General features: G+C 34.8%; 1 protein-coding gene across 2 annotated transcripts in view; it reads left to right on the top strand.

Moving 5' to 3' along the window:
• LOC149784934 (nuclear pore membrane glycoprotein 210-like) overlaps nt 1-16,826 on the top strand; it is a 260,195-nt gene that overhangs the window by 11,440 nt on the left and 231,929 nt on the right. For both annotated transcript variants that reach the window (XM_089978566.1, XM_089978565.1), the window contains exons 3-4: nt 9,323-9,454; nt 14,691-14,793. In XM_089978566.1, coding sequence (XP_089834692.1) covers nt 9,323-9,454; nt 14,691-14,793 — 235 coding nt within the window. The remainder of the gene's footprint in view (nt 1-9,322; nt 9,455-14,690; nt 14,794-16,826) is intronic.

The raw sequence follows: 16,826 nt of genomic DNA, 5'->3' as shown, positions 1-16,826 counted from the left end.
ACTTTAAGCTGTGTACATGTATATCTTCAGGCATTTAACTTTAAGATGTGTACATGTATATCTTCAGGCATTTAACTTCTAAGCTGTGTACATGTATATCTTCAGGCATTTAACTTCTAAGCTGTGTACATGTATATCTTCAGGCATTTAACTTCTAAGCTGTGTACATGTATATCTTCAGGCATTTAACTTCTAAGCTGTGTACATGTATATCTTCAGGCATTTAACTTCTAAGCTGTGTACATGTATATCTTAAGGCATTTAACTTTAAGCTGTGTACATGTATATCTTCAGGCATTTAACTTTAAGCTGTGTACATGTATATCTTCAGGCATTTAACTTCTAAGCTGTGTACATGTATATCTTCAGGCATTTAACTTCTAAGCTGTGTACATGTATAAGTATAATTGTCAAAATTTAACAAGTTAGTAACTAAACTGATAGTAAAACAATATATGCTTGGCATTTGTCATGTTGACTGAAGTAATGTATCAAGTTATATCAGAATGAACTAAAAATAACATGTAAAAGTCAACTTCCTATGGAATATATTTAAGTGATTATCGTTTTTCCTCACTTTCACCTAAAAATTTGGTAATATTAAATTTATCTGACTAAACCAGCAGTTGCAAAGTATATATGTTGTCAAAAGAATATAGGAGCGTGTTGTTAGTAGAGTCTGAGTACAAACAGCAAGACAAAGTTAAAGATAAACATGCATAGTTCTTGTGAAAATGTGTTGCATGGATATTTTATTTGGTGCAGAAACACTACAGAGAGGCTGGACTAGAGGTTGTATCTTGGATAGTACTTTGTATGTTTTAAAAAATTTAAAAGTCACCAGTGGAATGAAAAATAAAGCAGCATTTATTTTAATAATGGAATAAATAGTCCATGCAGTGATACTTATTGCTTCAACATCTTTCTTTTCACGCTAATATTTACTTGTGATTTTGTTTGGTTTGTTGAAGGCTGACTCTCTCGTTAAAATCACCGTATTATTAAACTTTTTATATTTTGTGAGGCACCTAAATATTCTCATAGGGATTCATTGCTTGGAAATTGTCTTTCATCTTTTGCAATACAAGTATATATGTAAAATTATTTTAGTAGATGAGTCTTTGTGTATTAAATAGGATTGTGTGCATTCTGCTCTGTGTACTGGCTTTGTATTGTTGACAGTAATAATAGCTCATAAAACCCATGACTTTCACCCAGTAACTTCTGGCTTTAAGGAGTAGACAATTATGATTGTTATAAATCAGATTTTATGAAAAATGCTATAAAAAACAAAAGATAAAATTTAGCTCTGCATTTTATTAGCTTATTATAGTACCTCTACTTTGATATCACAAAAAGAATTATCTTTTTTATTGTCTTCTGTCTTTTGTGCTCAGTCACTAGAGCCAACATTTTGTTGTTGTTTTGTTTTTATTTGTTTTATGCATGGTTTTTAATAACTGCAGTTTGTTGGGAGTAATCAGAAGAAAAAACAACAAAGACCCAGATCTGCTTGTGCATTATGCTATGGCAGATCTGGATCTATCTTGTTTACAGTTGGACTTAACTTATATGCAGGTATTATGGATAATTAAAGCTTAGAGTGGCTGCTGGAGACTTCACTTGTTTATAAATGTTGCAAAAATCATGACTTGAATATTGCTGTTCAGTGTTCCTAGTACCTTTAGTTCCCATAGAGCATCCTTATAAAAAATTTAGTGGCCATTTTCAAAACTTACATCACCAAGACATAATAATTTGACTGACATAGTCAATAAGAGCAGAAGTTATTTCAATGGGGAAATAATGTTAGATGACCTAATTAGGTTTTAATTGAGGCAAACAACAAACAGTGTTATTTTTAATAGTATACCAAACACCAAGCTGTGTCTGACAAAGTCATCCTCTTCAGTCTCTGTCAGCCATTAAAATTGACTTTTTTTTAGTTTTGAGTTCTAAAATCTGCTCCATTGTCAGGTAAGCCATTAAAATTGACAATATGGTGTTATGAAATCCCTTAAAAGTTTACATATTGTATTTCCTCGAGACGATTAAGGGCTAATAAATCATGATGATTGTGGTTCAAAGGTAGGTTAGCACATTAATGATTATATATGGTACCAATTCTACGTATATTTTTAAAAGTAATTAAGATGAAGAATTGGACACGGTACATAATAGAGATAAACCCTGCCAAATAAACATGAAACACTACAAGAAAAAAGATAACAGGATGTTGCAATTCTGTAAAAGGTATGTAAAGTAAGAATCTTGACTGATTTCAGCACTAACTGTTAATATCAAAGTCGCTGTATCATTAAATATTAATTATTACTTGAGCATACAAGGAAATGAAGCAAATACAACTTGCCTGCTTTTTGTTTGAACTCCTTCACTTTTTATTTTTGCAGTGCAGTGCTCATCTGTCTTTTTAGCAGTGCACAATCTGCATATTGCCCTTGATACAGTACTGAAACTACTCTTCTAAAAGTAGTTAATGACATTCTCTCTGCTTTGGATAGCGGAAAGATTACAGTCCTCACCCTCCTTGATTTGTCTGCAGCATTTGACACAATAGACCATGATATATTACTTCACCGTCTCCAGCATGTATTTGGCATTCATGATACAGCCTTACTGTGGTTCAAGTCCTACTCGGTCAACAGGACACAAATTGTGTCTGCAAATGGAATACACTCCAGCCCAGTTGAACTATGTTGTGGTGTTCCACAGGGGTCTGTTCTTGGACCTGTTCTCTTCATTTTATACACTCAGCCACTCTCAAGTGTCATAGGTCATCATCCAGTGTCTCACCAACTGTACGCTGATGACACTCAAATATATAAATCTAGCCACCCAAATGAAGTTGATGCTACCATCCAAGGTGTAGAGAGGTGCATTTCTGATGTGAAATCATGGATGACATGTAACAAGCTGCAGATGAATGATGATAAAACTGAGGCCATTCTGATTACAGCACAAAAACTTTCTCATTCACATCCTTTACCTCAAACAATAAATATCAGCAACACCAACATTAAATTCACACAATCAGTATGAAACCTAGGTGTTACTCTGGAGAGTACTCTCACATTGCACCAACATGTCATGAACATATGCAAGGCTGCATATCTTGAGCTGAGACGCATCAGCTCCATTCACAAATATCTTTTAGTTGATGCCATTAAAACACTTGTATTTTCATTAGTACTTTCAAGACTGGACTATTGTAACTCAATTCTGTCTGGTTCATCTCAATATCTACTCCAAAAACTTCAAAAAGTTCAAAACACTGCTGCTCAGATCATACTTAGAGTACCACGATCAGAACACACCTCCCCGCTGCTCTGTACCCTACACTGGCTATCCATTTGATCCAGAATCAAACACAAAATTTGTTCTCTGTGCTACGTTTCATTGACGGACTCAAGTCCAACATACCTATCCGACCTCACCAATGTGTACACACCAGCAAGATATTGACGCTCCTCTTCTGACAATCGTATACTCATTATTCCCACTATGAAAACAAAGTCATATGGACAGTGTTCATTTGCATACCAGGGTCCAGCAATGTGGAATGAATTGCCCACTGAACTTAGACACAAAGACACTGATCACATTCAAGAGTGCTCTCAAAACTCACTTATTTTGACTGCAAGAACAAACTTGAAGACCTAATAATGTTTCCTACCTTAAATATTCTCAGCATGTATTTTCTGTGTTTTCTAATTTCTTGGTGTTTGTGTTTGTAATCATATCATTATATATGTTTTTTTATCTTATAGGTGTTGTCTAATGTTGTAAAGCGCTTAGAGCTTTTTAAGATTAGGCGCTATACAAAGTCCTCATTATTATTATTATTATTTGTCTTTTAGCAAACTATGAGGCGCCATAGCGGACAAAAGCTGGTCCAATGAGAAAGTTGAAGTTGAAATTTCGATGTCGTACGTCGAGAAATCCAATATCACATGTTGGATCAAATTGCATGTCCTTAAAGTTCCATTTTCTAGATCGAGAGTTTAGATTTTATATGTTTAATTATACAGTGGTGGTTTAAAGTTCTATTTCCTACGTCGACATTTTGCAGTGTATATTTTGAATTACACAGCGGTAGTTGAAATTTCAATATCATATGTCGAGAATCCCTAATTCACACGTTGCATGTAACTGTTTTTGATGAAAGTTCTATTTCATGTGGCGAGTATTTAGATTTCATCTGTTGAATTTCACAGCGACGAGAAGCAGTCTCCTTGTTTAAACATAATGCAATCCGGTCATGAAAGTGACCTCTAGCAAAGAAATTCATAGTAATCCTTGAACTGTGAATGGTAACTTTCAAACTGTAAATGCATGAAATGTAATGGCACCTCATAATTGAATATACAAATGATGTAACGTAATACTTGATATTATTTTGAATTGTTAAAGTGGATCTTGTGGAATGTTACTTTTAACACTAACCCATCATTTCGCCTCATAAATATAGCAATTCTGACAAAGCACAATAAAATGTCCAATCACTGCTGTGTAATTCAACAGATACAATCTGAAAACTCCACATACGACATAGAACTTTCAGCACAATCAATGTGATTCAACATGTTAAATTGAAACTCTTGATGTATGACAACCGCCGTGTAATTCAGAAGGTACACTCTAAAAAGTCGACATTGGAATTCTAATTTTCAACCAGCACTGTGTAATTCAACAGACCAAATCTAAATACTCATCATATGAAATAGAACTTTCAACATAAACTCTTTGAACCAATACGTGAATTGGGAATTCTCAACGTATGATATTGAAATTTCAACCACCACCATGTAATTCAAACGACACAATCTAAAACCTCAACATAGAAAATATAACTTTCAACCACTACTGTTTAATTCAACATATACAATCTAAACTTTGGACCCAGGATAATGGAACTTAAAGGACACGCAATTTGATCCAACATGTAAATTATTTCTCGACATACGACATTGAAATTTCAACTGCAACTTTCTCATCGAACCAGCTTTTGTCAGCTACGGAGCCTCATAGCAAACCCCAACCAAGATTATCTCAGTCTTTGACTTGTTTATCCATTACACTGCGAAATAAACACCTTAACACCTTAACGAAATAACATTCAAAGGTCATTGGGTCTAGTTTACAAACTCTTTGTCAGACAATCAATATAAGTTTTGCTGACTAAGTTTGTTTGTTCATTATGTTTAAACAGTCTATAACAACAAAACACAAGACAAAATAAGTGTTAAATCTGATCTCCTTGACTTTTGAAATACCTTATAAAATGTCATGAATGGTAAGGATGCCCCAGATAATGTACTACAGACTACGGAAGTAAATCAATTTGTTGTCAGTTAAATGTTGAAACAGAGTAGAGTGGAAAATATTACTGTTGTTGGGTGAAAATATATAGTATAGCTTTGAGAATAAACAAGATTTATTAAATAAATAATTAGTTTGAGAGGAAACCAGTGGACCATGAAAGGAAAATACTAAAACTACAGCAAATCCAGAAATGGAAATTGCCATATTATCTTGCACAGGTAATAATTAGATACCTCATTATTTTCTTTATGTAAAAACCTGTAATATCTGCTTGAAATGTTAAATATGAAATTTCACACGTATAAGGATGCCATGTCAGTTTTCAGGAAAAATGTCAGACTGGAGTGATTAGCATATCAAGACCACTGATACACAAATACACACACATACTTGTATGTGTGTGTATACTTGTATGTGTGTATATACTTGTATGTGTGTGTATACTTGTATGTGTGTGTATACTTGCATGTGTGTGTATGGTTTTCATAATGTGGTTTAGGTAAACAAACAAATAATCTCTTTTGGAAGCAAACTTTAGCATTGTATATGAAATTGTTACCAAAAGGAAATGCAAGATCAGTTTTAGTCTTTGTGCAGAAACTGGTGTTGTCTAATCAATTTTAAATTTGGAGGATCATCTATATTTCAGAAAAATCGGCATGACAAAGGTCTTTATTTTATACAAGATCTCAAAGGTTATGATGGCTGCTTTATAACACTTGATTGACTGATGCATATTTATGGTATCAATGTAAATTGTTTAGAATAAGTAATTACAGCAATACAAATTTGTCACGATAGACTAGGACTCGGGTGGAAAAATATCAAGATATAAAATGCATTAGTTTTTTGGTGCATCTTACTGGTAAAATCTCCGTGCTGATACGACTTAACAATTCAAGTGAAATAGTGATAACTATATTTTGCATGTCAGATAGGCGTCATTTTAATTTAGGACCACCTAAACACGTTAACGAATCGTCTGCCGAAAAAACCAACAACAACATATGCTGGTATAACCATATTTTACTTGGAATAGCAACAATATGATTTGCATCTTGGCAGTTGTGGATGTCATAATGGCTGCTTGGGCAGCAGCATTTCCATTTAGAGCCAACAAGAGGTTGGGAAAAATGTGTGTGTGTGTGTAAAGTTTCATAGTTATCCTTCAATTAGTTTAGGATGAATACGTGTAGTGGTGATAACAAACCTGTGCTAATGGCAGGATGGACAGACCATTCTGGTTATTATTATTATTATTATTACTATTATTATTATTATTATGTAGAGTGTTATATTACTTCTGTTGGACTGACAATTCGAACAGAATCTTTAAAATGAGTATTCTATTTGGATTTAAAGCTTCAATTTGTTTCCGATTTTCCAATCTCATTAAAATGATATTGAAAGAGAATGACACTAACCAGACTAGTTCAAATATTTTTATATATAGATTGATGTAGAATGTCGCAAAGAGCTGTTCCTGTAAAACATACATCCCCCTCCCCCGGGAGCAGCACTTCAAAAACACTTCTGTATGCAACTTTATTTTCTCAGCTTCAGTAAGAAATTACAACAAAGGGAAGACAATAAAGGGTGTACAGTTAACTAAACAAATGTGAATTTAGCTACTTCAAAGATGTATAAAATCAATTTTAACCTTCTGGTTATATCTGTTCTAGACTGTTTCTGTCCATTCTGGTGATTATGTCCACTGAATCAGTATGGTTGGAAAAACATTTGGCTAATTTGACAGATTATGATTACTGTGTATACACTACTTCTGCCTGAGAGATGTGAATAATTTTATTTCTTGGTTTGTTGATTCTGGTTGTTGCTCATTTCAAATGCATCTTTGAAGAACATTAATATATTCTCATACTTTGTTACAAATATTTATAACAGATGCATATCTCCAGATTTAAGTGAATATAGCTTGAATAAGTTATAACAGTTCTAGTTGGAACAATGGATATTGTTAGAGAAACTTTAAGTGAGCTAAAATGTAAACTTTTCGGCAGCATGTGATGCAGGATTGCTTAAGACTTCATCATCTCATATGCTCACCATGAAAAATCCATTTGTACCAACTGATGATGACTTTTTGGTAACTGTCAGAAAGGCATAATTGATGATATTCAGAGGTCTACAAAAATTACTAGAGTCAAAATTTATAAACTCATACAGCTGTGGCAAAAGAATGATGGACTAGTACCTTTGCTGCTTTTGCCACAGTGGATTAGTTGGTTGATTTATTTTGGTCTGTTTTTTGAGTGGGTTTTAACAATATATTAGGAGGAGGAAGAACCCCAAAAGACCATCAACCCAAATTGGTTGATCTGTGACAAAAACTCACTCTGTGAGATGTGCAAGTGATGTAAAAGCAAGCACCTTAGTATACTTGGGCACATGGAGCCTCTGTTGATTTGATGTTATCTCCAACAGCCGAAGTCATTTAGACATGAGATCTCTGGTTTCGGTTGATGATTATGGCCTTTACCCCGTTTTCAGATGAAGACAATCTATATGTGGCATCCAGTTTTACTGCTGAAGAAAATCCAAGTACTTTTGATACAACAAACACCACTTATGTAGAACCACTGACCTTCCACAAGTAACCGACAACATTCTCATTAATACGTTTTAGGCAAGTAATCACATGACAAGCATCTTGTACCACTTGGCCATGAAAGCCTCTCAGGCCATAGGTATAAGTCTCATATGAAAGACTAGAAGTGGGAGATAGAACCTGTGACAGCTGGATTGAAAGTCGAGAATGTTACTGCTAGGCCAGTGATGATGATGATGTTGACAATACAGTTAACTGCAGTGACATTGATTTTATGAGTACTCTGGGAAAAATGATTCCTTGACTTTCATCCATTGTTTCAAATCTAATTAATGATATAAAAAATGTTTGACTATATTTCTTTTGTTTTTTTAAACTTTATATTAGTCTTGCAGCAAGCATAAAAAGACATAAGTAACTGAAATATATGTTCTTACAAGAAATGATATAGTGTAAAAGTAGGCAGAAATAATGCAACATCACTTCCACAGGCATTAATGTTTTTTTCTCCCTGACAAATCATGTATTATAAGTTTACCAAAACATTTATTGAGAAGAAAAAAAAGCAAGGAATCATAGCATCTGACCACATTTAAAGCAATACAAGATTTAATTATTATTCTAATCAAAAGCAGCATATCTGAAAACAAAGAAAATTACCAAAACATAGTGATCACTTTAGTAAACACACAGTTCAGTAAGGGTACAAATTCATGATGTCCGTATTAGAATAGAATTCCCTATTATAAAATCGGTATTCATGGACATTAAATTAGTAGGTATTAAGGGACTGAGTGACATCTACAAATAATAAGCCACCATGAAAACTTGTGATTTCACAGTATCAGAGACATACTTGGCTGACAGACAAACAAACAAAGGATAAAAGATTAATTATAATGAATGAATACAAAAAAAATATGCAGTAGATTATATGATCTATAAGAATTCACTAGATTACTTCTAGCCAGCTGTCATTTAAATCGCTTATGTCCCCATCCCAATATTAAAATCGCTTCTTCTGTCCACTAACCCATATCCAGAAATTATGTTTTAAAAAAAAAGCTTCTGTAGGGGGCAGTGTTTTTCGATTAGATGATATCTGACGGTGGATCATAATTTTTAAAAATTGCTTCTATTGTGGGTTGGTTGAATTGGAAAGTGCCTTTCCCCGGTGTGGGAGGGGGGTATAAGTTTTACTGGAACAGCCCTAACCAGACTTGTTTGAATTCTTATATATCGATTGATATAGATTGTCACTAACCAGACATGTTTGAATTCTTATATATCGATTAATATAGATTGTCACTAACCAGACTATTTGAATTCATATTTATCGATTGATATAGATTGTCATTAACCAGACATTCATATTTATATATTGATTCAGAAAGTTCAAATTATTTTCAGTGACAGGACAGGTTTTAAAATGTATTGTGATTGTCGATACAATTTCCCGCATTGAGATGGAGACAACCACTCGTCTGCTATATTTGGAGGATTCGCCAGAAGAATTGATCGTTCGTGGTTACGATGCAGAAGGTATGATACTCTAACTTCACTTTCATTCATGGGTTGCCAATTTATGTACATTTCATTATTGCTGTGAATCACAAATTTAAAGACCCAGTATAAAAGAATCAGTCTATAATGGAACCTTCATCTAAATTCAGTCACCCACTGGGAAATGCCAAACTGTACTTTGTACCCAGGTGACCGAGTATGCAGGTTCACCTTGCAAAACTTGCTTTTTTTAACAAATTCCTTGCACCAAATGCAAGTATTATTGTTATTATTATTATTACTTTTATTTTTATTATTATTATTGTTGTTATTAATATTATGAACATTTAATTTAGTGCACTATTCAACAAAATCATAAAATAAATATACATGTTGCTCTCAGCTTAAGTTATCTTTAACACAGCTATACTTTATCCAGTTTACTTTAGTCCATCCTATTAAATGCTGAATTTAGTTAAGTAATCTGTCGTTGTTTAGCGTTGTCTTTCAGGAATGGAAATTTTTTGTCCATGCTATATCTACCATCCACAAGTTCTAGACATTTTTAGGACACGTGAATGTACCCAGCACAGTATCACATCTTCATTCATTTTTTGACAACATCTTACGTCAAGACTTGGGGGAAAAAATGCTTACTTTAAGAAAAAATAGCACCGTGATGGTGCCACTTTTTCAGGACCTGACGTTCATATTTCTTTATTAGCAAAACATTATTCCTCAGTCCTTAATTATCAAAAAGATATAAATATTTTTCAGTAGTTTATGCATAACAAGCCACAAACCTCTCTACCCTTTGTGGGTTCAGGAAGAACTTGTAGGAATATGTATATATTTCTAATGTGTTGTCAAAATAATCTGTTCCTGTGTTTTCACTTTGAGTGTTTACATGTTGCATAGATGTTTGTATATTAGTTTCATTTTTCATTATTGTGTTGACCACTCCGGTAGCCACAGTGGTTAGAGTGTCTGCCTTGGATGCTGGAGGTTGCAGGTTTGAACCCTGGCCGAGTCATACTAAAGACTTATAAAAACGGTTCTTAGCATTAAGAGGTTAGTGTTAGGACTGGTTGGACTGGTGTCAGGATAATGTGACTGGGTGGGACATCGAGCTACATGTCTGTGGAGAGGAGATGGTTTGTTCCACTTGCTCTAGAGGCCCGGTGGATGAAAAGAATGTCTCATCCTTCAAACAGAGATGGAAATTTTCCGGTTTTAGTCAGAAATCCAGTTTTTTAATGCAGACTAATTTTCCTATTTCTGTTCCAATTTCTGGCAGACTTGTTTTTCTTCAATCTGAGTATTTGTTTTTGTATGTAATTAGAAAAGACAAAAGGTAACAAAACACTGAGACACCATATACTGGAAGTTAATTGTGCAGGCAGTAATTGTTCATTGTTTTAGTTGTTCATAATGATGGTTCGAGAAATGTCTCATACATTCGCATCTTTTTGTTGCTTCTGCAGAATCAAAATTTGTTGAAAGACGAAAATGTTTAAATACAACTAACTTTGACCTGTCACAGACATGATTTTTCTCCACTTTAAAGTGGAATTCTACTTTTCTTCTTACTTGAATCAGATTTTTCTTGATATAGTCTGTTTTTTATATCATCTCCGATCCGGTTTTTGAAAAAAATATGGTCTGTCTGTGTCCATTCTGCATTGGCCCTTTTAAATTATTCGTTCCATATATTAGTTAGCTCACGACTCTCGTAAAGAGTATTCTGATTGGTCATAGGTTTAAATTCATCCATTGAATCTTCATGTAATGGAAACTGATGGCAATGGAAAGAAGAAGTATGCATGCAAAACATGGTATCCCGAGTTGTTGAGAGAAACCATGACACAAAAAGTTTAGATAAAGGTTTTAAAAAACGTATGGAGATGGGAATGGCTGGAGCGATAAGTTGACAGAAATTTAGTTGGTCAGTTTATAAGAAAATTGAACGCTAGAGAACTGGTATTTTGTGGCCTCTGCAGTAAAGATCTGAATTACGGCAATCATGGTTGGAAGAGTTTGGAACAGCATCTACAAAAGAAGCTGCATATGGAAAAATTGAAGCTCAGAAAGCATATGGAAAAAGTGCAGCTAATTACTATAAGAAGAAAGATTTCTTGCATGAGAGAACAGATGTAGCCCTCTGTCAGAATGTGTGCACTGCATGTCGCCAACCACCAGCTTAAAAGTAAAAAGTCTGTCATTGAGAAGGAAAGAAATGATTGCACATTGAGCCAAATAAAGTCAGTGGTGACAAAAAGGGAGGCTAATGAAATCTTTGCCAAAGCCATAATAAGAACTCGACTGGCATATCAGCAGGTTGTGTCCATTGGAGAAAAAGACAAGTGACTGTATGGAATTATTTGTATATAGTTGATGTACTTGGGTGTTTATTTGACAGATTTGTTATGAAAAGAGAGAAGTATAATATATTTGCTGCAAAAATTGAGAAATTATTGTGACTTAATTACGAGATGAACAATGACATGCACATGAAATAACTTCTGCATCAATATTATTGGAGAACAAATTTATGTGACTATAAATATTGTAAAATTATTGAACTCAAATTGACCATTTTTGGTAAGTTTATTAGTTTTTCAGATAATTGTTTTGGTTTATTTTATGATTATAAGTTGAACCAGGAGCAGTTTTTATGAGTGTAAAATGCGTTATTGGCCGGGGGGTGGCCTTCAGCCTCCTGGAGCCTAGATTGGGGGCTCTGCCCCTCGAGACCACGTTTGGGAAGGACCACCAAGCCCCCCTTTTAAAAAAATTCAGCCTTTTTTTTTTAAGGGAAGACCAAAACCATGTCTGCTGTCAGTAACAAAATCTGTTCAGATGGATCTGGCTAGAAGAAAAAGATCACACTAAAGATTTTGCAATATACTCAGAAATTGGAGGAACCTAACATGCCTGGTGTATGAGCCGTCAAGATAAAATTTATTCTGAATCAGCAGACACAAAAAAGTGCTCCCCAGCTATGCTGATACAAAAGAGCACAGTCAGGGAAAATAAGGTTTAAGTACCCAGAAGGTTCCAGTTATCATTCAGTCACTTTCATCTTTGAAAATGGCAGTGACCACCACTGGCCAAAAGAAAATATTTCCGGTCAGCTGATGACAACCAGTTTTTCGTTGCCTACCCTAACATCTTTATCACCCTGGGGTAAAGATCCCCCCTCCTGAAATTCATTTGTGCATCTGATTGAACTAGTTTAGCCCAGTACTTGAAGTGCTTAGTACATTATATATGCTAATCATTATAATGTATATCATGCAGCATCCGTCTGTCTTCGGGAGATGATGGTGTAGTTTACATTTGATTGTCCTATCTCTTTGAACGACTACAGCAAGAATGATTAACAATCAACACATGCTCTCAGCGTACATGTAACTTTTACTTCAGATTTTGTGAATATCGAAAGAAACGTGTGAAAACTACTATACTAATCATTGCACAAAGTGCAGAGAATGACTTGCATTTGTGAACTTACTTTTCCATAATGATAAAATATTTTTTAAAAAAAATAGGAAATTAATAACGAGTTTATAAGCAAACACCATACACATGTAAAACCCGAGAACTAAGTGCAGTAGGTCTACAGTGGTCATGAGTTACTTTTAAAAAAAAAATTATGCTGAACACGTGCAATTTCATACCCTTTCAATTTCTAGCTAATAAAGTGGACATTATTTACTGGTCAACTGATTGCATCTAATAACACTGCCAAGCCCAGCAAACATGCTGGTGGCTTTCGTTTTTTTTATGTTTATTAAATTGAGAATATTTTATCAACCACCGCATTGCCTGCTGCTTGGTTGTATATGCAGTTAAAGAAGAAACACATGTTGGCTATTGTTTGAGCAACAATTGTATACAGAATTAATTGAAGACGATCACAAAAACGACTTACTGGTTTTACTCATGGATCAGTAATAAGTAACAGTTCCGATAATCCTTATTTTGGCATTACATTTCAAGAACCTGGTTCAGAAGCTATGCCACGATCGTATTATTGGCTAATTTTGAAATTCTGCACTTCCCACATGCTCTGGAGATGCATGGAAAAGTTTCATTTGTGGGGGGGGGGGGAAGCTGTTTCCATCCATGTTCAAAAGACCAGTGGGGACAATTCTATGCTTCCCATAATGAATCACAGAACAACAGTGTCCCTACTTCCTGGCTTTCCCATCATTCAGGTTTGTTCCATGTCTAATACTCCTGTATCCCACTGAAGTTTGGAACATGAAAATGATAATATATATCACAGTAAAAAAGTTATCAGGAATTTGCAGAGAAGAGGGTTCCCTTCTCTCCTAGGATTTCCATATCCATACAGCTGCCTTGCTAGGCACTCAGCATTAAGAGGTTAGTGCTAGGACTGGTTGGCCTGGTGTCAGGATAATGTGACTGGATGGGACATCATGCTACATGTCTATGGCATGATGTTCCAATGCTAAACATCACTATAAACTGCCACACTGCAGACTAAGTAGCGATGTGACTGAAAACTTGTTAAAGCTATGTTAAAAATCCAAACCACACACACAGTTGGTCAGAGAATTTGTGCAGAGGATGGGGACAAGGATTTGCAAGGCAAAATAAGTGGTCAGTTCTCCTTTTGTTATGACTCTGTGGTCATAAACTAAATAACAGAAAAGGTAAAATCATCAAGTTTTGTAAAACTTAACAAATAATTTGGTTATCAAGGTATAACATGAAAATTTAAGAGGAACTTACAGTATTATGAATTAAATCCAAAATAATCCTAAAAAGTGTTACTCAAGTCTCCAAAATTGAATGTTCATAATGAATTTCTGGTCCTCGAATGTCCTGATATATCAAAGCACAACATTAAATACATCTGCAGACTGAGAAGCTGAGACTTTATTTTAAGGACCACCAACATAGTCTCTTGTATCAGTTACTGGCCTGTTGAAACTGTCCTGATCAAACCCGATGACAGCCTAGTTTCACCCCATTTTTCTTCTGGCTGCATGTCCATTGATGGTGTTTGTGTTAGTTATATAATCTTTGTCCATTCATTCTATACATCACCATTTCCATTACACTGAATACCTTTGTAAGGACTACAAGGATAAAATGCAAACTTTAGTATCCCGATTTGAATTTAAATGAAGAACATCCATGGTCTGTTTTAATTCTAACTTTTTTCTGTTATATTTGAAAGAGTTATCACCTGTAGTTTACAGTACACATTTCTAATTCTTGATTAAAAATGTAATCTTTTCAGGTAATGTATTCTCCAGTTTACGTGGTTTGGAGTTTGAGTGGAGCCTGCGATCGGATGTTGAGGGAGAGGAAGGGACAGTTGTTGATGCAAACAGCATTCTCAGGTAACTTTAAATGTTAAAAGAAAACTCAATAGGCAATGATATGTTTTTTGTGTGAAATTGTTTGGATAAAGATCAAGTCATCAGGTGACAGATTGATAGGATAAAGATCAAGTCATCAGGTGACAGATTGATAGGATAAAGATCAAGTCATCAGATGATATATTGATAGACTAATGACATTGTCACATGATGTCATTGATAGGGTAAAGATCAAGTCATCAGATGATATATTGATAGACTAATGACCTTGTCACATGATGTCATTGATAGGGTAAAGATCAAGTCATCAGATGATATATTGATAGACTAATGACCTTGTCACATGATGTCATTGATAGGGTAAAGATCAAGTCATCAGATGATATATTAAGAGACTAATGACCTTGTCACATGATGTCATTGATAGGGTAAAGATCAAGTCATCAGTCAACAGAGGATATAAAGGTCATAACTATGTAATGTATTTTTTTCTGAACATTTTAAAGTAAAAATGTTAGAATGTCTTGATACGAATCAAATGTCTTGTTAAGATTTTAAAACTAGGAGTCAAGGACACCTATTTTGGTAGAAAGAGAAGGGTGATATTTTCTGTAAACCAGGATTACCTTGAGGCTACGGTCTTTTCCCCAATTGGGCAAGAAATGATATGCAGCTAATCAATCAGTAGCTTCGATGTTAACAGTCAAGGCTATAGTGACCAATCAGTTGCTTCGATGTTAACAGTCAAGGCTATAGTGACCAATCAGTTGCTTCGATGTTAACAACCTAGGCTATAGTGACCAGTCAGTTGCTTCGATGTTAACAGTCAAGGCTATAGTGACCAATCAGTTGCTTTGATGTTAACAACCTAGGCTATAGTAACCAGTCAGTTGCATCGATGTTAACAGCCTAGGCTATAGTGACCAGTCAGTTACTTTGATGTTAACAGCCTAGGCTATAGTGACCAGTTACTTTGATGTTAACAGCCTAGGCTATAGTGACCAATCAGTTGCTTCGATGTTAACAGTCAAGGCTATAGTGACCAATCAGTTACTTTGATGTTAACAGCCTAGGCTATAGTGACCGATCAGTTGCTTCGATGTTAACAACCTAGGCTATAGTGACCAGTCAGTTGCTTCGATGTTAACAGTCTAGGCTATAGTGACCAATCAGTTGCTTCGATGTTTACAACCTAGGCTATAGTGACCAATCAATTCATACGTTGTGGTTGTTAAACTCAGTATGTCCAATTTCATTCAGGCAAAGGGAATTGTTTAAGCCAAGTCCTAAGTACTAAATAAGTGGAAATCGGATCTCTGTCCAGATCCACCATGGGCTGTAGGTTGCACATGCCTTGTTTAGCTAACTTTGACAACATACATCAGCTTGCTGGCTGATTATCGATATGTCCCGTGTCATTGATTATAATCAAAAAGCACCATGTGGTTATAAGTCAAGTCAAACTGCAAACAACAGAGATCCAGATCTGCTTTAACATAATGCACCTGCAGATCAGGGTCTATTTTGTTTTTTCTACTGACTATTCCTTACGGACTGCACAGACCCATATTTTCTGGCGCATAAGGGAGTTTTGATCTTTGTGTTCTTTATACCAGAATAGCAATAGTAGAAGAAAATAATTCTGTTAGATAAAATAATGCACAGGAAGAAAGGTTGTAAGTGGATTTATTTGTAGCAAAAAAAAATCAAAGTTGGAAAAAAAAATAAGTTTGGCAAATTCAATGCTAATTTTTCTTTCACATTTTGGCCTGCCCTCATGATTGAGCCAGGTGAGATTGTGAAGATAAATCACATCAGAACTTACACAATCATCCCAAGCTATGGTTGGTCCTAAATGAAAATGGTGCTGCTCAGAAAGCCTTATATTTCATCTGTGGTGGTCATAATAAAAATATTTGTTATCACTACTCCATCTGAATGGATGGTCATATCAATATGTAGTTTAGACTGAAAAACTTTTATGATGTCTAATTGTTACTAATTGAAGCTAATGTAGCTTTTTTGACATTCATTATGGCCACCACAGCAGTCTT

This window comes from Sinohyriopsis cumingii, chromosome 13, assembly GCF_028554795.1.
Source record: "Sinohyriopsis cumingii isolate HCF-2022 chromosome 13, ASM2855479v2, whole genome shotgun sequence".
Classification (NCBI taxonomy): domain Eukaryota; kingdom Metazoa; phylum Mollusca; class Bivalvia; order Unionida; family Unionidae; genus Sinohyriopsis; species Sinohyriopsis cumingii.
This window is presented reverse-complemented; position numbering and strand designations above follow the sequence as displayed.